This window comes from Oryx dammah, unplaced genomic scaffold (assembly GCF_014754425.2).
Source record: "Oryx dammah isolate SB20612 unplaced genomic scaffold, SCBI_Odam_1.1 HiC_scaffold_2, whole genome shotgun sequence".
NCBI classification, from domain to species: Eukaryota; Metazoa; Chordata; class Mammalia; order Artiodactyla; family Bovidae; genus Oryx; species Oryx dammah.
Genome location: NW_024070186.1, coordinates 57319736 through 57342655, shown reverse-complemented (window position 1 = coordinate 57342655; position 22920 = coordinate 57319736). Strand labels below are relative to the sequence as shown.

The 22920-nt window shown below is 40.1% G+C and overlaps 1 protein-coding gene across 1 annotated transcript in view; it reads left to right on the top strand.

Moving 5' to 3' along the window:
* Positions 1-7681: 7681 nt before the first annotated feature.
* The window catches only part of WDR49 (WD repeat domain 49), a 167223-nt gene continuing 151984 nt past the window's right edge, over positions 7682-22920 (top strand). Inside the window, exons 1-2 of the mRNA XM_040248294.1 lie at positions 7682-7823; positions 8142-8388. Of these exons, the coding sequence (XP_040104228.1) occupies positions 8221-8388 (168 nt within the window). The 5' untranslated portion in view covers positions 7682-7823; positions 8142-8220. The remainder of the gene's footprint in view (positions 7824-8141; positions 8389-22920) is intronic.

Sequence of the window (22920 nt, the reverse complement as noted above, 5' to 3'; positions counted from 1 at the left end):
AGCCATAACACCAAGTTCAATGCCACCTCTTTTAAGGCTATCTTTGCTCCATCCACAATGCCCCCTCAAATATATGTAAGCAATCTTGAATGGATCATTTTGTAGACTTTATGTCCTTTACTGTTAGGACCCATGACTGATAACCATGGGTATCATGACAGCGATACCTTGCACATGTTGGCATAGAAATATTATAAAATGAATGAATGAATCAACAACAAATACATATTCACATAGCTCTCTCCAGTTGGCAAATGTTTTCACATATGTTATCCCCTTTGAGCCTTAAAATGAATCTTTGAAGTAGGCACGTAGGAATTACTATCTCCATTTATAACTGTAGAAAACTGAAGCCCAGAGGTAAATATCCAGTCTTACGTGGAATAGTGGAATTACATTAAAATCCTGGTCTCCTGACTGACTTAGAGCTTCTTGTCTCCTTATATTTTATCTCTTCTGGATATTTTTGTCTCCTCTGAATATTTTTATCTCTGAATCACACCTGGTTAGTGATCAGTGCTCACCCAAAGGCTATGGTTGCCCACAACTGTCCCTTGCTTTTGAGACAACTCGTCTAGAAGCTCCCAAAGTTACACTCTTAAACATGTCTCCTCCACTCTCTCTTTCTCTTTATATATGCATATGTATGTGTTTACATTTATGTATACATATCGTCCCTTGAGGTTAAGCCATCCAGAGAGTCCATATTGAATTAAAAATCCCCTTCTCTTTTAAAACAGAATTTTCAATGTTTTATAAACAAAACATCCGATTCTGGGGATTTGGACACTTGAATAGTAAGAAAGAAAGAAAGTGAAGTCGCTCAGTTGTGTCCAACTCTTTGTGACCCCATGGATTGTAGCCTACCAGGCTCCTCTGTCCATGGGATTTTCCAGGCAAAAATACTGGAGTGGGTTGCTATTTCCTTCTCCAGGGGATTTTTCTGACCTAGGGGTTGAACCCGAGCCTCCCACATTGCAGGCAGACGCTTTACCCTCTGAGCCACCAGGGAAGTCAAATGGTAAGAGGCTTATGTTATGACAGACAGTGGTTACATGGTTTCAGTGATGGGAAAGAACTATTTCCATTATTACTAAAGACAGATTCAGCACCAAGCAGATTTCTATAGTTACCGTTAGCTCTAACTAACTCCAAACAGAAAATGTTTTTTTAAAGTGTTACATATAACATATATACACACATAATAGATATTGTTTTTAGTAACTAACCTTGAAAATTTGTATATGGCATTGATCTCTCTGGGATGGATTTAGACATAAGAACTAAGAGCAATGAAAACTAGGAGCAATGAAAATGATGATAGAATATCAGCTTCAATAGTAAATGTCATGACATGGATAATTTTGCTTCATTCTGCTTCACTTACCGTATTCCAGCCTCTCTGTGAACTCCTACACAATCTTTCTGAGTTTAAGGGGATTTCCCTTGCGCTGACAGTGTACTAATATTAATGCTAATTCATGTGCATAATGTTTTTACCGTTGACAGACTTTCATCACCTTATGTCATTTTAACCTTAAAACTACTCTGAGATAAGCAACACTATCTTCATTCTGAGAAATGATCCAGCTTGCTCAAGAAATAAAGGATTGAAAGGGAGAGAATTAAGACTTGAACCTGGTGTACTGAGTCTAAATTCTAAGTTCCTCTGACTTTATTACCAAGTATATGCTTTCTCGTTTCCTCACTTTTCATACATCTCAGCTCCCAGACTAGATCAGAACTTAGTCTGGTGTCTAGCAGAATACTCTGCACAGGATTTTGCACTGTGGAGAACATAGAAGGGTATGAGTTTTGAATTATAGTTTTGCTGGGTCACCTTAGACAAGTTATTTAAGTCTCAATTTCTTCACCTATAAAATGGTGACCATACGATGCCCACATCATAGGATTTCAAGGAGAATTAAATGAAAAATTAAGTGTCAAGTCATGTTGTTGTTTAAACTCTAAGTCATGTCCAATTCTTTGAGACCCTACCAGGCTCCTCTGTCCATAGGATTCTCCAGGCAAGAATACTGGAGTGGGTTGCTATTTCCTTCCCTAAGGGATCTTCTGGACACGGGGATCTAATACATGCCTCCTGTTTGGCAGGCAGATTCATTACCACTGAGCCACCTGGGAGGCCCATGTATCAAGTCTTAGAAGAGACCATAGTGTGATATTATTGTGTTATACAATTACCAAGCTGTGTGAAGTTGGGCAAGATACTTCATCTTGTTTAGTACCATTATCAGTGAAAATCAATTTGGAAAATATTAAGTAACTTGCAGGGATATTATGAGGCTTAATAAAATTACACTCGGAAAAGTGCCTAACTCAGTGTTTGGCATACACTAGGGACTCAATAATTGTTAATCTCCCACCTACCTGCTTTCTTTCTTTCTTTATGGGTGAAATCAATAAATGTTTACTGGATTTTCAGTGAGTCCTTTCTTGCAATGATTTTATGACGACTTTTTAGTGTTTCTATACATGGATGCAAGTGTTTGATATCAAGGTGACTTTGACTAACTGTTCGCAAGCTCCAAGTGGAATAAAATGCAGCGTTCTCTCAGAGAGGCAACAGAAAAGAATTTGGTAACCTAGTTCAGAGTAATTGCCCAGAAAGTGGCTCCCTGGTGAAAATCCCACTGACAAACAAAAGTCCATGTGTGACTTTGAACATGGACATTGGATTTCAAAGACAAGAATTTGTTAAACCAAAGAGGGCCTCAAAAACTGATTAACTGTTGGGAACGCCTATCAGGACTTACATAAAAATTGAACTTTAGAATATTTTAAAGCATTGATTCTCAATATTTAGTTCATTGGATCCGATGTATCTACTGGTAAAATAAAATCATAGTTGCTTTTTTCAAATGAGCAGGAATGCTTAAGTCAAAAATTAGGATTTTCCCTGTTTTACCTTCCACTTCCATATATTGTAAAGTTTAGCTAACACTGCTTGCTTAGACTAGAGCTTGACATATGATGATATGCAATTTATTGCACAATGATAAATTTAGTTATTTTAGTATATCATGAATTACTATTCAATGAATTTTCAGTATTTAAATATTTGAACAGTCTGAGAAATGCTGTTGTATAAAGACAGTTTTCTTAACTTGGGCATTGTACAGCAGATCAAAAAAAATAAAAGGCAAATATTATGTGGTGTAAGAGTTAACAGGGGACCTGCTTTCTCAAAAGATAAAATTAACTTAAAACCATAACTGACTTTTTAAAATTTTTGTTTTGGGTTTGGGTTTTTGTTGTCTGTTTCTTTTTGGCTGTGTCACATGGCTTGCAGGATCTTAGTTTCTGACCAGAGATGGAACCTGGGCCCACGGCAGTGAAAGTGCCAAGTCCTAACCACTGAAACCACTAGGGGAGTCCTCAGAATTTACTCTCATGTCTCTGAGCAACAGTGAGCACAGAGCACTATCTCATTCATTTTTGCTTTTCTGGTGTCTAGAGCAGGGAGCAGAACAGAGCAGGGCCTCAACAGGTCTGCATCTTATGTAGAAATTGCATGTATTAAATGGAACACTTTGTTTCAAGTGTTCTCAAACAGTTTTTTCTAAGAGCCTTGAAGATACAATTGCAAAGTTGGTTTCCCTCATTAATTATTTTATTGTGGAATTCTACCTCTATTTCAGACTCAATACCACTCAGGAAACTGTCCTGAAAACTCAAAGCCACAGGAGAATTTCCTTTTCAGCCCATCTTATTTTACAAATAAGCACAAACAACTGTGCCGCCGTGCAGTTTATACAAAGCTCTGTGTTGGGCCATGTTAGGCTGTAAGCTTTAGTGAGGTACTGTCCTTATTTTTAGGGAGTTAGTGTGGTGGGAGAGAGACAGATACACAGGCAACTAATTATATTGCAAGGCAGAAAGAAAAACTGCTGTGGTTAAAGTGTAAACAAAATGCTGTGGTTGCAGAGTGAAAGGAGTAATTAATTTGAGCCAGGAGGATCTGGAACAAGAAAGGAGAGAAACTAATATTTATTGAGGGCTTAAAAGGTGCCAAGGGCGGAGCTGGTCCTTCCTCTCAAGCTCCGAGAGGAGGTGAGGTTTAAGTGAGCTGGGAGCTGAAAAGAGGGGGCTGTAGGGGTGTGTTTGGCCACTGGGACCATGTTGGGAAGGTGTGCCTTCAAGAAGCTAGGAGACTGTGGGAAGACACCCTGCCACTGGCCCCAAGGGAGGGGACTGGGGCAAGGAACAGCCTCAACTTGAGATGGTTTGGTGAAAAAGGGGGTTTATAAGGGGAAGCTGGTTTCTCTTATGTGAAGGAGATGGAGGGAGAAATTTCGTCAAAGATTATGGCTCAGTGGTGAAGAATCTGCCTGCAAATACAGGAGACTCAGGAGATATGGGTTTGATCCCTGGATTGGGAAGATCCCCTGGAGGAGGAAACGGCAACCCACTCCAGGCATTCTTGCCAGGAAAATCCCATGGAGAGAGGAGCCTGGCAGGCTACAGTCCATGGGGTCACAAAGAGTTGGACACGACTAAGTGACAGAGGGTGCACAAGAATGTTGGTAAGAACAGGCCTTGGTGTGAGGAGAGGAGAAACAAAGGGAAGGAAAATTGAGAGGAGAGGCGGGGCCTGCTGTTTGTGTTGGTGGGGGTGAATTATGGGGGAGGAAGAGAGCAGGGATTTGGGGGTGAACTGGGAATTGTGACAAGGACACATATGGGAGTGTCTATTCAGTGGGGATAATGATGCAGGCCCAAGGTTCCAAAAAAAGCAAAAGCCAGCCATGTATCTGCTTGCATGGTCCTCTTGGGTGCCTAGCGCTCTGCTGTGCTGGTGACTGTTGGCTGGTCCCTGCAGGAGAGAGGGGCAAGTGTCCGTCAGTCAGCTTTCTCTCCAATCTAGAGCTCCCACTTTTAAAAACAAAACCTTTAGGCTGCGCTGGGTCTTCGGTGCAGTGTGCAGTCTTCTCTTGTTGCAGCGCATGGGCTCAGTGGCCACATGGCATGTGGGATCTTGGTTCCCCAACCAGGCATTGAACCCATGTCTCTTGCACTGGAGGCCAGATTCTTAACCAGCGGATCACCAGGGACCTTCCACTTTTTAAGAGCACAGACTGTCATCACGTCCCTGTCCCACACAGAGCCTAGGATGGGACTGGGCATGTGGCAGATTTTCACAAACTCATATCTGACGCTTGGAGGGTAAATTTCAGCATAGGCAAGAGTTGCAGAGTTGGACATGATTGAGCACACGTACACACAAAAGACTAGGTATAGACTTTTTAAAGTGGTAGAAATTTAACCTGAAAATTAACCATACCATTACAAAGAAGGTGAAAGCCATGGAAGACTTTATATTGAGAATGATTTCTAATGCCATGATTTTACAGCAAGGAAGCTGTGTGAATTGATTAACTTCTACAGTAATTTGTTGGCTGCTCATTATAGTCTCCTGTTTTGACTAATGAATATGTTTAGAGCTTCATCTCTGTGCAAGCTAAGGCATCCAGGCAGTTTGAGTGTCTTAGAATAATTAGAGAATTTTGCATTGTCAGCCAGTGGGATGCTTACCTCTCCCGGTGCAGCTTCACAGAGTATTTTTTTTCTATTTCCTCTTCCTTCCCTCATTAGTGTCTGTTATGGAATTAAGCCCAACTCTCTAACAGATCACTATAAAACATTTTATAGACATTTATAGGACTGATCTGACTGAACTAAACTATTATTAATTTGCTAATTAGGATGGTAAGAAGACAGATTTTATTCTTATGTGAGATAATTTAGGGGAATTTATCATATTAGGGCTTAAAGATGTTTTATCTAATTTACTGAAGGGCTAAACCAGGAAAGTTAAATGTGTAATAAACATGCGCCCCTCAGCCCTGTTGTGCTTGTGATACACATTTATAATTTATAACACCGCTCTTTTCCTCTGAGCCTGCATATGACTTCACAATTCTCCATACAGCACTGGAAATAGCAAGAGGTTGGGACTTGACATGAAAGATGAAGCAAACAGCTAATTGTTCCTACAAGACTGTAAGTCCCTCAGGGGTAGGCACCAGGTCCAAGTCAGGACTCGACAAACAGGAGACTCTTAATAAATGGTTTTTGGAATGAATGATAGAGAGATGGATAAATTAATGGGTGGGTGAATGATATTTCATTTTTTTCACTACTGGTTCAGGAAAGCCTGTGGGATGCATGCATCTCTGTGTTGTAGGGAACGTGCTTTGTATCACCTTGCGCCTGTGAACACTAGCTCACTGAGTGATGTTGCTGGAAGAAAACTTAGAGAACATCTTTTCAGTTTTAGAGATGAGAATAAGGTTCAGAGGAGGCATGCATCTAAAGCCAGGAGCCACTCTGCCATTTTCTACACCTTACTAACTGTGAGACTTTTGGGGTCAATGTTTCCTCTTCATCTGTAACCTGGAGTAGGAAATGAAAACCCACTCCAGCATTCTTGCCCAGAAAATTCCATGTATAGAGGAGCCTGGCGGGTTACAGTCCATGGGGTCGCAAGAGTCAGACATGACTGAGTGACTTTCACTTCATCTGTAAAGTGGGAAGAATGAGCTTGTCTGCTTTTCAGGATTATTGTGAAGCTTTAACAAGATAAGGAATTACAAAGTGCTTACTGTAGTGCCTGGTACATGGTAAATGTGAAAACAAAATGTTAACTTTCTCCTTTTTCCTTTCTTTTCATTAATATTAGCTGAACCAGTGATGGTACTGTGTAGGTAGTTTTATCATAAGATTTATCATATTATGGTATACTGTTTTCTTTCCATGTTTTCAGTGAATTGAAAACCTATGCTACCCGTGGATACAGAGCACCGACTATAGACTGATGACAATTTTACTTCCAGATGGGACAGTAAATGAAATATTTGTTTGGAGAGTTTGATTAATCTCTTATATGAAGTAATTAGCATTCCCTCTGACATTTGCCATTTGCAACTGCACATTGTTCCCAGTGTTGTTGGAAGTACATAGTAGGGTACACATTGCTATATTCAAAATGGATAACCAACAAGGACCTACTGTATAGCACAGGAAACTCTGCTCAACATTATGTGCCAGCCGGGATCGGAGTGGGGGTTGGAGGAGAACAGATACATGTTTATGCATGGCTGAGTCCCTTCACTCTTCACCTGAAACTATCACAGCATTCTTAATCGGCTATACCCCAATACAAAACATTCTGGGTATTAAATAAATAAATAAAATTTAAAAATATATATATAGTAGGTGCTCAATAAATATTTATGAAAAGAATGAAAAAAAAAGGCTAAACGATTCCCATTTTATACACATAGGAACTAAGACAAAGAGATGATAAGAAATGGATTCTTATTAAACACAAATGAAACATTTTTTACATTGAAAATGTAAAGTTCCTAAATTCATTGCTGTTTTCTTTGAATAATCATCTTGCTTCATAATACATAACATGTTTCATAGCAAATACATTTATAAAAGTTGTCTTTAAATAGTGCAGTGATGAAGTTTAATTTAAAAAAATGAGTGGGCTGAATTGTCCTTTAAAAAAACCTCAATGTTTACATTGTTTAGTGGAACCTTCAGATCAGTCATTAGTTGCTGGCGGGATGGGGGTGTAAAGAGGAGGAGAAAAAGGAGAAGCCTTAGTTGGCTACACTGGTTGCCAGGAAGCAGACAAAGATAGCACCACTCATGAAACAAACAAGGCCACGTTGCTGGGAAGGTAGTCATCAGAGGCACACACTGCACTGGGACAGAAACCCTACGGCCGTGTCCCCTCACACCTCAAGACAAGAAAACGGAGTTTAAATCCACGACATATGAATAAAAGCAAGGTTAGCCAGAGATTTTGAGAAATTGCTTTTCTAATGCATTTTAAACGAGTATTAGAAGTTGCATTTTCTGTCAGTTGCTATAAACCGGGGGAAAGCTTTTACACTCTTGTAATCAAGCTAGGTTAAACAGAATATTGGTGGGGGGATGTTTTAAAGGGATTCAACAGTGGTCTTTGAAAATAAACTGGAATTAAGGAAGAGTGAGGGTCAAGAGCTTTCATTCCCTGCCTCTGAGCTTGAATTTTTTGCCTCCTAATTGAGTGCCTTGAAATATACTTTTATTTTGGAATTCGATTGCTAAGTTGTTTCTTTTCAAAGGCACCTGTTGAGTGAAAAAGAAAAGAAAAAAAAACCTTATAGAGAGAGTTGAAGACTGCTGAAAAGAGGTGAAGCCATTATGAGTTGCCAGAATGCTACCCCTGGGTTGAACAAAGGGTCTCAGCCCCGGCCAGAGAATCTGGAGAAGCATTCACATGGTGCTACTGCAAAGGAAGATGCCAGCACAGTGCTGCTTGAGAAACAACTCACCCTGGGTGACTTTGTCCAAATACAGAGAGCCTTTGAGGTAAGCACTCATCTTATTTGCTGGAGAGTTTGAGTTGTTTGTGAAAGAGGCAGGGATGGAACAAAGACTTTTCTCTTAAAAGATTTTTTTGTTTTTAATAAATAGTTAAAAGGGCTTCCCAGGTGGCTCAGTGGTAAAAAATCTGCCTGCAATGCAGGAGACATAGGTTCGATCCCTGGGTCAGAAAGATCCCCTGAAGGAAATGGCAACCCACTCCAGTATTCTTGCCTGGGAAATCCCAAAGATAGAGAAGCCTGGCAGGGTAACAGTTCATGGGGTCATGAAAGAGTCAGACACAACTGAGAGACACAACAACAGGGAACTGAAGAGAATTAATCAGACTTGGATTTATTTATTTATTTTTAAATATAAATTTATTTATTTTAGTTGGAGGTTAATTACTTTACAATATTGTATCGGTTTTGCCATACACCAACACGAATCCGCCACGGGTATACACGTGTTCCCCATCCTGAATCCTCCTTCCTCCTCCCTCCCCGTACCATCGCTCTGGGTCGTCTCACTGCACCTGGATTTAACACGAAGTCACTTTATCCATTGGTTCATTCGGTGAGATAAAATTATTTAGTATGAAATTGCTGCTACTGAATATCATTACCATCCAGGAAGGAAAATGAATTCCTGGACAATTTTTTTTTAAGAGATCAATATATTTTTGGAAAATAGAAAGTTATGATGCTAAGAAGGGGAAGCCAGTTCTCTAGGGTGACTCCCAGTAATAACCCTATCCCTCTGGAAATGCAAATAGGCACCTCCAGGTATATGAGCTTCCCAAGTGATGCTAATGGTAAAGAATCCACGTGTCAGTGCAGGAGACACTAGAGATTCAGGTTTGATCCTTGGGTTGGGAAGATCCCCTGGAGTTGGAAATGCAACCCACTCTGTGTTCTTGCCTGGAGAATCCCACGGACAGAGGTGCCTGGTGGGCTACAGTCCGTGGGGTCACAGAGTCAGACACGACAGAGCATGGTCCCACGCATGCACCTCCTGTGTGAAGACATTCTCCCCTGCCTCACCCTAAGCAACACAGCTCCTTTTCATAGCAGGTGGTGGCACTTCATTGTCCCAGATCTCCTGTGAGGAATCAGTCTGACACTCTTTCTTGCAAATATTGGGGCAATGCCAATGAAAACAAAAAATTTAAATTTTAATTCTACATATAAACCTTAGGAATTTTAACTATAAATGAATAAGTTCCTTCTCTCTATCTCAATTAAGTTGGAACTCTGCCGCTGTGCAGAATGAACAGCGTACATCAAAATGACTTTTAGCCTGTGCGCTGATAGGAAGAAATACTCTTCCATGCTGTGGAATTTCAGTAGACATGAGCCTCCATCCTTTCTACTTCATTACACTTGCTAAAATATGCTCTCAGGGCTTCAGGATATCCTCTGAGGGTGCTTGAGAATGTCATGTTAATTTGAAACAGACATACAATGTTTGGGAATACCACCTTGAAATTAATAAAGCATGGTGAAATCTAACCATTCTATTGCCCTGTAATTGGCACAAATTTTAATCTTTACCTACCCCCCAAAATAGTTGCTAGCCACTGAAAAACTACTATACCATATTTTGTATAACCTGTTAAATTCTATCTGTGTTGATAATGTCCCGTTAGTATCAATCGTCTCTTTTTAATAGACTCTATCATATTTAGTAGGACAGACATGCTCTGCCCTACACTTTTCTAATTTTAATCTTCATGTTTTTGAAGTTCATCCAAACCCACTAGTCTGAAAAGACTTTTAGTGCTGCTCATGTCCAATGCCCTAAATTAATCTGGCGTATTTTGATAGACATTGCAAACATTTTGACAGCTTGAGGGCATTCAGAAAAACGTAACCACAGACTTTGACAGCTTTGACTCTGGAATGAACAGAAATGTGGGCAGTTTTATTCTGGTGCTCAGAACATGAAGTAGAGTGCTAGGGTCTGTTAGGAGAGTCTATGTTATAAAGTCCATGGGTTAGAGAGTGAAACTGCTACAAAAGGTTGGGGGTGGATGTTCTTTCCAAATTACTGATTAGTCTGGAGTGAACCAAAATAAAATGGGAAAATTCAATTTCAAGATCTTTTTTTTTTTTTAATCTCTAATAAATGTTTCAAAGACTGGATCACTTGTTTTGAAATTAAGCACTTTGAAGATCAGGTACCACTGATGGATTGAAAAGGAGAAAGAGATTACTATTCAGAGCTTGCATGAACCTAGAGAATCTAATGACAGCGTTTAAAAAAGAAGTTGAGCTTTGCAGGCTTACTTCAAGGAAAAGTGAAAGTCCATCCAATTTTAACAGACTCAACAGACAGAATGGAATGATCCAATGGCAAATGTATAACCAGGAATAAAAATTAGGCCCTTGAGACAACACAGCTTCCACAAACAGCACAGACACCTAGAGAAGAATGATACACTAGACGATTTCCACAAACTCCCTTCCGTCTGTCGTGAGGGATGGCCCACAGGTCACAGGTGTAGATTGCTGTAAAAGGAAAAATTGCCCTCACCGGTTGTTCTGCATCATAGAACTCTGAAGGCAGTTATTTGTAGTCCATTCATTAAAGACACACTCTTGAAATGCCACAATTCTGAAACTGGATACTTTTATCTCTTGTTTTGTTTTCTTGTACCCAGATTGCTTATTTGGAGCTGAAGAGTTGTCAGGTAATAGGCAAAGTCCATGTTCTTAAATAGCAGTAGCAATGCTTACTTGAAAAATGGAAAGATGAGTCTTTGAATTGTGTAGTGAATGTTTCACATGTTTCCAAATGAGTTATTACATACCATATAAATCTTAGTAGTAACATTTAGAGATAAAGTGCTTGGGACTTCCCTGGTGGTCCATTGGTTGAAACTTGGCCTTCTAAGGCACAGGGTGCAGGTTTGATCCCTGGTTGGGGAGCTAAGATCCCACATGCCCTCTGGCCAAAAAAACCAAGACAAAACAGAAGCAATATTGTAACAAATTCAACAAAGATGTTAAAAATGGTCCACAACAAAAAATTCTTTTAAAAAAAGAGGGAGGAAGAGAACATGAGTAGTGCTTACATTTATTGTTTGATAGTATAAATGAGTCAGAATCAGTGTTTAAGAGTCGGGGGTCAAACTTCTTGGATTTGAATCCTTGTTTTGTCACTGACAATGTGACTTTGTGCAAATCACTTAATCTCTCTAATAGGGTTGTTGTGAGGGTTAAATGAAATATTATCTGGAAAGCACTTGAAAGAATGCTTGATATAGAAAAAGTGCTCAGTCAACATAGTTATTATATCTTCAGTGAGTAGAAATTGAACCACATGGCCTTTAATAGTCTTTTAACTTTAACACATACATTCCCCGCCCTCCCCCCCCAATAAAGCTTTGAATAACACTCACAACTGTGCTTTTATATTCCTTTTGGTTGGGATAGGAAGTGGAAACAATGAGTTGCAAAGACACAAATTCACATAGAAGAGTACAAAAGCTCATCTTTTCATCTCTTATTTCATATTTGATTAGCATGGAAAGATGTCAAGATATCTTGATCCTCTTCTTTAGAACAAAGAAGTTATCTGGATAGAAGTACTAGAAAAGTAACTATGAGGTTTTTTTTTTTTTCTTTTATGTGATGGTGTCCAAAAAGCCATATTTCAGTTGTATTAGTCATAAAACTGTAAAATGCTTGTTACTCTAACTTCCCTACTTAAAGAAATGATGTGCTCTCTGGATAGTCATATTATTTTAATGTCAAACATGTTTTACATTTTCTTAGATACTTCAGTAGCCCCTTATTGTGTGAAGAAGGATGCTTATGATTTGCAGATTTTATAGGAATCTTGAGAAGTAGAAATTAATGGTCCAAGGGAAATGGGATTTTGGAAACACTGCATTGAGACTTGATATATTTTGATTTTTTCCCCCAAGACTGTGGCTATGTAGCTTCTTGAATATTTCTTTTCTTGACTTCTCCATCGTTGATTTCTTTATATCAGGACAATCTGCTCTTTGATCTTGGAAGCCTTGTTTCCTGTTTGGCTTGGGTCTATAGTTTGCTATGCTGCTGGACTGGGTCCTCATCTGCCTCTGTCAGCCGCGCTGTCTGTAGTATCCCCTGGTACATCCTTTCTGGCCCTACCCTGTCTGCTCTCTGCTGCCATTTGCCCTGTTCAGTTCAGTTCAGTCACTCAGTCGTGTCCCACTCTTTGCAACCCCATGAATCGCAGCACACCAGGCCTCCCTGTCCATCACCAACTCCCAGAGTTCACTCAAACTCATGTCCATCGAGTTGATAATGCCATCCAGCCACCTCATCCTCTGTCGTCCCCTTCTCCTCTGCCCCCAATCCCTCCCAGCATCAGAGTCTTTTCCAATGAGTCAACTCTTCGCATGAGGTGGCCAAAGTATTGGAGTTTCAGCTTTAGAATCAGTCCTCCCAAAGAACACCCAGGACTGATCTCCTTCAGAATGGACGGGTTGGATCTCCTTGCAGTCCAAGGGACTCTCAAGAGTCTTCTCCAACACCACAGTTCAAAAGCATCAATTCTTCCGTGCTCAGCCTTCTTCAGAGTCCAACTCTCACATCCATACATGGCCATTTGCCCAAGTCCTACTAAATCTTAAGCTTAAATAGCTTGAAATAAAGCTCCTAAACTATATGTAAACGGTGAGCTATTTATGCTTAAAGTAGGAAGGGCCAAAACAGTTCAGTGTGAGAAAGGCATGGTAAAAATCCTAACAGGAAGTCCCCAGAGATGTTCAGGGAAGGTTCTCAGAACACATTTATCTTGGGGGGTGAATGGAATCTAAACACGATGTACTTGTGCTCACTTAACCTCGATAGACCAGAGAAGTTCAGGAGGTATTTGCAGTTCTGAAAATTGTGCTTAAGGCATAATAAATGATTAAATCCACAGAATTTATGATGTATTCATGCTTGATTGTCTTTACAAAAATTCCCAACATTCTTGTCTACAGCAGGGCCTATGAATAATGCTTCCCTTGTACCAACAGGACAAAATCGAGAGTTCTGATGCCCTGCTAGGCAAGGTAGACTTTAAGGAATCCAGAAAGTCACTGTTATCAAAAATTTAATTACATACATTTACAGTTGCTGCTGCTAAGTCGCTTCAGTCATGTCCGACTCTGTGCGACCCCATAGATGGCAGCCCACCAGGCTCCCCCATCCCTGGGATTCTCCAGGCAAGAGTACTAAAGTGGGTTGCCATTGCCTTCTCCGACATTTACAGTTAGGTAAGTCATATTAACCCCCGCTCCAAACAAACAAACAAACAAGAATGATCTCGGTCTTCTGATCCTCCTGTTCTACCCCTTCCATCCTCACCTCCCAGACATGAGGAGAAATTACTTGAGTAACCCGATTGATGATGACAGTGTTAGTCTGTATTTTTAAAGTAAGTGGTGGGTGGGTGGGTGGGTAATCTATTAAAAGGATATGAGATTGAAAAAAAGATTCCCACTTTTTCCATTATTTAGCCTTTCTTTTATATATATACATAAATTAGTTTATTTTATTTATTTATATTTTGTCCATGCCAGTTGGCATGTGAGATCAGAGTTCCCTGACCAGGTTTTGAACCCTAGCCCCTGGCATTAGAGGTCAGAGTCCTAGCCCCTGGACTGCTAGGGAAGTCCTTTCTAAACTCTTAGGACTCTCCCAGTTCATAAGGGACTTGCCTTCTCACTGCCCACTGTATCTTTGCTATTAATTTACCCAAATGGACAGGCCTTCCTAGATGTAGCTCATGTTCCAGAACTCTTCTTACCTCTTGCTTCTTTTTTTTCTCTACCCTAGACATCACTATCCATCTTTGTTTCACCTCTCCTCAGAACTGTTAGATTTTGCTTGTCTCTGTCAAAATATGATACAGTCCATGAAGATCACTTAAAAATTATTTTTAAGGTAGGACTGATAGTTAACAACTGTATAGTATGGTATCCAATAAAGTTCTGATATTAGAAAATTTTACAGGGTGTGCAAATTGTGTAAAGTATATAATAGCACATTCATGATAAAGGTTTATTTATCACTCATGTAGAGGGCAGATATTTCTAATTGGTAGCAGCTCCAAGTAGGGATTCTAATAGGCAAGTTCCTTCCATCTTCTGCCTTCAGGCTGGCCATGTGTCAAGCTAGTCATGGGAGTAAGAGCTTGAAGGAGCACATGGGGGAGGTTTCGTGGGCCAAACTCCCATCTCTACTGCGAGGGCAGCTGGAAAGGGTAGGCAGGCGTGTGCCCAGAAAACAATCTCACTCACTATCCTCAGAGTGTAATGGTAGGAAAATTTACATCTCTCCTAATAAACCAGTGTGCTATATTTCATAGATTAAGGAAAGCTATGTTCCTAAGGACATATAAATGTTGATAAAGGACAGAAATGGTATGGACCTAACAGAAGCAGACGATATTAAGAAGAGGTGGCAAGAATACACAGAACTGTACAAAAAAAATCTTCACGACCCGGATAATCATGCTGGTGTGATCACTCATCTAGAGCCAGACATCCTGGAATGTGAAGTCAAGTGGGCCTTAGGAAAGCATCACTACAAACAAAACTAGTGGAGGTGATGGAATTCCAGTTGAGCTGTTTCAAATCCTGAAAGATGATGCTGTGAAAGTGCTGCACTCAATATGCCAGCAAATGTGGACAACTCAGCAGTGGCCACAGGACTGGAAAAGGTCAGTTTTCATTCCAATCCCAAAGAAAGGCAAGGCGAAAGAATGCTCAAACTACCACACAATTGCACTCATCTCACATGCTAGTAAAGTAATACTCAAAATTCTCCAAGCCAGGCTTCAGCAATACGTGAACCGTGAACTTCCTGATGTTCAAGCTGGTTTTAGAAAAGGCAGAGGAACCAGAGATCAAATTGCCAACATCCGCTGGATCATGGAAAAAGCAAGAGAGTTCCAGAAAAACATCTATTTCTGCTTTACTGATTATGCCAAAGTCTTTGACTGTGTGGATCAAAATAAACTGTGGAAAATTCTGAGAGATATGGGAATACCAGACCACCTGACCTGCCTCTTGAGAAATCTGTATGCAGGTCAGGAAGCAACAGTTAGAACTGGACATGGAACAACAGACTGGTTGCAAATAGGAAAAGGAGTACGTCAAGGCTGTATATTGTCACCCTGCTTATTTAACTTCTATGCAGAGTACATCATGAGAAACGCTGGGCTGGAAGAAACACAAGCTGGAATCAAGATTACTGGGAGAAAGATCAATAACCTCAGATATGCATATGACACCACCCTTATGGCAGAAAGTGAAGAGGAGCTAAAAAGCCTCCTGATGGGGAGAGTGAAAAAGTTGGCTTAAAGCTCAACATTCAGAAAACGAAGATCATGGCATCCGGTCCCATCACTTCATGGGAAATAGATGGGGAAACAGTGGAAACAGTGTCAGACTTTATTTTTTTGGGCTCCAAAATCACTGCAGATGGTGACTGCAGCCATGAAATTAAAACACACTTACTTCTTGGAAGGAAAGTTATGACCAACCTAGATAGCATATTCAAAAGCAGAGTCATTACTTTGCTGACTAAGGTCCGTCTAGTCAAGGCTATGGTTTTTCCAGTAGTCATGTATGGATATGAGAGTTGGACTGTGAACAAAGCTGAGCACCGAAGAATTGATGCTTTTGAACTGTGGTGTTGGAGAAGACTCTTGAGAGTCCGTTGGACTGCACGGAGATCCCACCAGTCCATTCTGAAGGAGATCAGCCTGGGATTTCTTTGGAAAGAATGATGCTAAAGCTGAAACTCCAGTACTTTGGCCACTTCATGCGAAGAGTTGACTCATTGGAAAAGACTTTGATGCTGGGAGGGATTGGGGGCAGGAGGAGAAGGGGACAACAGAGGATGAGATGGCTGGATGGCATCACTGACTCGATGGACGTGAATCTGAGTGAAGTCCAGGAGTTGGTGATGGACAGGGAGGCCTGGCGTGCTGTGATTCATGGGGTTGCAAAGAGTTGGACAGGACTGAGCCATTGCACTGAACTGATGTTCCTAAGGATGCTTTATGTTTTGCCTTTGTTGCCAGGAAGTTCAAATTTAAATTTAGTCTTCAATGGATACAATCATTCTTAACATAAAATTTTCTGAAACAACTATCCTCTGTTTTCATTCTATGATCCTTGTTCTTTTATCTTACTTTTAATGGTCTGATTGCCTATGTACTATAACTGAACTCAAGTTCTTTCTGGAAATCAGTGGAGGTAAAAATGATGAATAAAAATTTAATGTCTTTGAAGTACGGTGAGATTTTACCAAATACCTCTGTAGGTATCGTGTGATTTGATCCTCTCACCAGCCTGGAATCTAGTCAGGGCAGGTATTTTTATTTCCCATTTACACATGGGGAGAATAAAGCTCAAAGATATTTAACTGAGTTACCCTATAGAGCAGAGCCAGGGCCCTGGGGTAGACTGTCAACCTTCCAGCCCTTTGTATGGCAGGTCTCCCATTGACCACCAGGCTCCCACTGACCACCAGGCACCCACCCTTTGGGATTTGCTCTAAGGAACAGAAATCCAATAGGATACGGACTTTAATAATCAAACGAACGTGTCAAGTTAGTACCACACAGACACTGTGCCTTGGTCACTTGGAATTAATGCAAATCAGCACATAATAAGTCCTATAATAAATCAATGCACAGAAGGGTGGAAGAATGAAAGGGAAGGATAGGAATAATTCATTGCTTTTTTATTACTTTTTCCTTTCTGAAGGCATTCAGTGGAGGCCTGTGAGAAGGTAAACAGGTAAAGCTTAACCTACAGCTGTATTCCATAGTACAGAGTGCATCCAGCAATTTCAGTCAGTCCATCACTTGCTGACCAAAAGCAGCAGGTCAGAGCATTTCTCACTCCAGCTCCCTTAGAGGAATCAAAAAACCTCATTTTTGATGGCAGCAGAAAATAGTGCACCCCACAGGTGCCCCTCCTCATCGTTAAGGTGATAGCATGAAGACAAATTTGATAGCCCTGTGGTTGGCACAAACAGAAACGACAGAGGATGCTTTGGTGGTTTTGTCTGAATTGTTAGAATTCATGGGGAGGTTAACAAAGGATGCCATCATTGGAACACAAGCAAGTGAAGTTCTCTGTCAACACACATGAAAAGTCAGCCTTCCTGAACACTGCTGCCCTTGTGTTGGATTTTGTGACAAGTTCTAACAGCTTCATGCCTTTTCTAATTTCTCTGTTTGCTTTCAGAACTGGCATTTATAAAAATTAATCTAGATCAGAGAGGGTGATGAAGAGTACTTTTGGGGGACAAACATTTTAACCTTAAGCTTTGGCCAGGATTGGAGTAGAGAAGGCAAGCAAGAAACTTGGTATAAAGGAGAAAGCAAGCAAGCAAAGATCCCTATTGCTATTCATTTGTAGTCTATCCACTTAGCCAGACCTTTACACCATGGGCTGTGTGCTTCCTCAGTCCCTTCAGTCGTGTCCAACTCTTTGTGACCCCACGGATCATAGCCTGCCAGGCTCCTCTATCCATGAGATTTCCCAGGCAAGAATACTGGAGTGGGGTGCCATGCCCTCCTCCAAAGGATCTTTCCAACCCAGGGATCGTGCCGCATCTCTATGTTTCCTCTATAGCAGGTGGATTGCTTATTGCTGAGCCACCAGAGAAACCAAGATGAAGGGCACAGCCTACCTTTTCAAATTTCCTAAAAATTAAGAAAGAAAAATGAGGAAAACAGACAATTGGAGAAATATAGTTTGTGCTATTTTAATTTTGCATTTGTGCTGTTAGCAAATATAGTTACACCCAATGATTAGACAAGAGCCCTCTGAATTGCCCTTCATGATTTCTGATTTTTCCCTGAAGCTCTGGTCAGACACAAGTCCCTTGGATCATTTTTTCTCCCCATCAGGTGTTACCAACATATTATGGAAAAGAGTCTTGTTAGATCTTGACTCTGGGCACCAGCATTCTCTGCTGAGGACTTCCAGGGACACAGTTTTCCTATACTCTGTTGCTTCCCATGTTCTCTCTTCTTAATTCTCACAACCTCTGAGGCCTGGTTGTCACACTGGTCTTTCTCCAGATCTGTCCAATATGGCGGCCTTGAACCAAAGGTGGCTATTTAAATTAAAATGAAGTAAAGTTCAGTTCAGTTCAGTCGCTCAGTCATGTCTGACTCTTTCCATCACCAACTCCAGAAGTCCACCAAAACCCATTTCCATTGAGTCAGTGATGCCATCCAACCATCTCATCCTCTGTTGTCCCCCCCTCCTCCTGCCCTCAATCTTTCCCAGCATCAGGGTCTTTTCAAATGAGTCAGCTCTTTGCATCAGGTGGCCAAAGTATTGGAGTTTCAGCTTCAACATCAGTCCTTCCAATGAAAACCCAGGACTGATCTCCTTTAGGATGGACTGATTGGATCTCCTTACAATTCAAGGGATTCTCAAGAGTCTTCTCCAACACCACAGTTCAAAAGCATCCATTCTTCAGCATTCAGCTATCTTATAGTCCAACTCTCACATCTATATATGACCGCTGGAAAAACCATAGCCTTGACTAGATGGACCTTTGTTGACAAAGTGATGTCTGCTTTTTAATATGCTGTCTAAGTTGCTCATAACTTTCCTTCCAAGGAGTAAGCATAATAAAGTTAGAACTTACTTAATAAAATAAAAATTCAGCTCCTCACAAGCACCAGCCATGTTTAAAGTATTCAGTAAGTACATGTGGCTAGTAGCCACCCCAGTAGAGAGTACAGATCATAGAATATTTTCTTCATCAGAGAAAGTTCTATTGGACAATTAGAGCTTTTTCTTGGTATCCTAGTAGCTTGCCCCCTTTCCATATTTCTGGTCATATATATATGGCCAACAGGCTACTCTCAGCCCTTCAGTCCCCCCGGAAGTATACCAGACTCTTCATTCCTTCGAACCTGGAGGCCAAACTGATTATTACCTCTGGTGATTGTTGGTATTCAGTCACTCAGTCATGTCCTACTCTTTGTGACCCCATGAACTGCAGCATGCCAGGCTTCCCTGTCCTTCACTATCTCCTGGAGTTTGCTCAAACTAGTATCCATTGAGTTGGTGACGCCACCCAACCATCTCATCCTCTGTTGCCCCCTTCTCCTCTTGCCCTCAATTTTTCCAACATCGGGGTCTTTTCCAGTCAGTTGGCTCTTCGCATCAAGTGGCCGAAGTATTGGAGCTTCAGCTTCAGCCTCAGTCATTTCAGTGAATATTCAGGATCGATTTCCTTTAGGATTGACTGGTTTGACCTCCTTGCTGTCCAAGAAATTCTCAAGAGTCTTCTCCAGAACCACAATTTGAAAGCATCAATTATTCAGTGCTCAGCCTTCTTTACAGTCCAACTCTCACATCCATATATGACTACTGGAAAACCATAGTTTTGACTATATGGACTTTTGTTGGCAAAGTGAATGTTTCTGCTTGTTAATATGCTGTCTAGGTTTGTCATAGTTTTTCTTCCAAGGAATAAGCCGCTTTTAATTTCATGGCTGCAGTCACCATCTGTAGTGATTTCAGAGCCCAAGAAGATAAAATCTGTCACTGTTTTCACTTTTCCCTCATCTATTTGCCATGAAGTGATGGGACTGCCTGCCATAATCTTAGTTTTTTGAATTTTGAGTTTTAAACCAGGTTTTTCCACTCTCCTCTTTTACCCTCATCAAGAGGCTCTTTAGTTCCTCTTCACTTTCTGCCTTTAGAATGGTATGATCTGCACATCTGACGTTGTTGATATTTTTTCTGTCAATCTTGATTCCAGCTTGTGAGATATCCAGCTCTTCCCCTAGAGATACCAGAAAATATTTTCCTTTTTACTTGAGTCTAAGACCCATTTCTCCATGTTCTTCTACCAGGGCTGTAGAGAATGGGGACATCCATTTCTCTCAAAGGAATCCTTACCTCCCTCCTTGAAGCCGAGAGCTCACCCCTCCCCACTGGTATTCAGTTAGGCTTACAGTTCCAACAAGTTAGTCACAAAATTATCTGACACTGGATGGAGCATTACCCATATTGTCCATTCTTGTGGCATTTTAGTTATTAAGAGTATTCCTGTTTTAGAATCTATCAAATGCCAGTGCCTCATGTTGAAATATTCCTGCTTCTCTCTCCACAATCTGCAGCTAACTCCTATTCATACTTCATGTTTAAATACCGCTATCCCCAGAAAGCCTTCTCTATCCACCCTGGCTGGATTAATATCTTAATACCTATTACTGTCTCCTTTCCTCATAGCTCCTGTATGTTCTTCTCTTGTACTAGTTGCAGATGCTCTGATTAACTACAACTAGAGCCAAGTAGAAGGATCAGAAAGGCAGAGAGAAATCCGTGTGAGATCCCGGAAGGTGGAGACCCTGGGTGCAAATGAGATCATCTTGAGGAAAGAGCAGAGTGTCTAAGACTGGATCTTAGGGAAATCCTTCACGGAGGTAAAGAAACAACTAGAGTCCTTACATACAATACAATACAGAAACAGAAGCAGGGTTATTTCCTAGAAGATGAGGGAGGAGAAACAGGCAAACAGGAAAAGTTGGTGCAGCCAGTCATACACAATTTCATTTAACAGTCCTTTTAAAAACAAGTTAGAATGAATACAACATCTTCATGGTTATAAAATCAAATTTATCATGTGAAATCCCCTCTGGCCCACCCTCAGTGACTAGTCTGGGTAACTACCCTTTTTTTTTTTTTTTTTTTGTAGTTGTACTTTTTTTTATTGTAATGGTTTTATTAATTTTATTTTTTTAATTGCAAGATGATTTCTTTATAATGTTTTATCACTGTCTGCCATACAATAATGAGATTGGTAGCTATTCAAAGCTGCATCCTTCCAGTGTGTTTTTTGTTCATATCTACCCATATATGCACATATACATATCATATGTAGCTTTATTTTACATACAATGTTATTTCACACATAATATATATTACATACTTTGTCATATTTTGTGCATTCAAGGAAAAGCACTATTTATAAATAGCTGCTAAACATGTTAAAAGATGCTCAAATTCACTAGGAATTGGATTTGAAGCTCTAAGCAAGAAAGAAGACAGCCTTTTCATTCATCAGCTTGGAAAATATTAGAAAGATCGATGATATTTTCTGTTGGCAAAGAATCAGGGAAGTGGACACTATTACTAAGATTATAAATTGTCAAGGCTGTTTTTTGTAGGCAATTTTCCAAAATATATCAAATGTATACTTTTTGAACCAGCAATTCTAATTCTACAAGCTATCCTAAATAAATTATGACAGGGGCAGAAATAAAATTTGTATAAAATATTTATTGTAATATTGTCAATAAAATGGAGTATTTAAAATAGCCCAAATGTTCAACAATAAATTAATGGATAAATAAATTGAGGTATGCTTCTACTACTCTGCTATTAAAAAGAATAAGGAAGACACCAAATTGCCAAGATTTACTATTCAGTGAAAAGAAGAAAATAACAAAACAGTGCATAATATTATTCTAAAACAAAAAATGTGTGTTTTTGTGTATGTGTCAAGGCCTCAATTATGGAAAAATAGAACCATGCCTGTAGCAAGGTAAGGTATGCCAAATGGCTTTGTGGGCTTTTTATCTATACCATAGTTCAATGCAAAGATAAATGTTATAAAAATGTCAGTATATTTTAATAGCCTAAAGACTTGTTGCTACTGCTTTCTAAACATATGGTCTAATGATGCTGAATTTAAAAGCAGGACCGTTTTTGGACCATCCTGTTGGTACAGTGGTTAGGACTCTGTGCTTCCATTGTAGGGGGCATGAGTTCAATCCCTGGTCAGGAAACTAAAATTCTATATGCTGCTCTGTGTGACAAAAAAAGATTAAAAAGTTAAAGTTAAAAAAAAAAAAGTAGCACCTCCTCTAGATATGTTGTCTTAATATTAAGTAGTTTTCTTCATCACTTTCCTTTCACCGAGCTTTAGCATCAAGAGAGAGACTATAGAGACCTATTTTATTGCCTATATTTTACAGATGAGGAAACGAAATTCCAAATGAAAGGATTTGTCCAGGTCCATTTGAGTTGTTGGCAGAACCAGAATATCACCCAAAGTAGTCTGATATCTATTTCTGTCTGTTTACTCTTAGTGAAGAATGCTAAACTTCATTCAAACTTAATTCTACTTTCCAATGTTATTTTACACAGTGTTATCTTATAATTTGGGCTTTCTTTACGACTCTGACCCCCACAAAGTGAAAGTCGCTCAGTCGTGTCCGACTCTTTATGACTCCATGGACTATACAGTTGCTGGAATTCTCCAGGCCAGAATACTGGAGTGGATTGCCATTTGCTTCTTCATGGGATCTTCCCAACCCAGGAATCGAACCCATGTCTCTTATGTCTTCAGCATTGGCAGGCAGATCTTTTATCACTTCACCACCTGGGAAGTCCAGTGTGATGTCTGTATATACACAGACACACACATATACATATACATATACATATACATATACATATACATATACATATACATATACATATACATATACATATACATA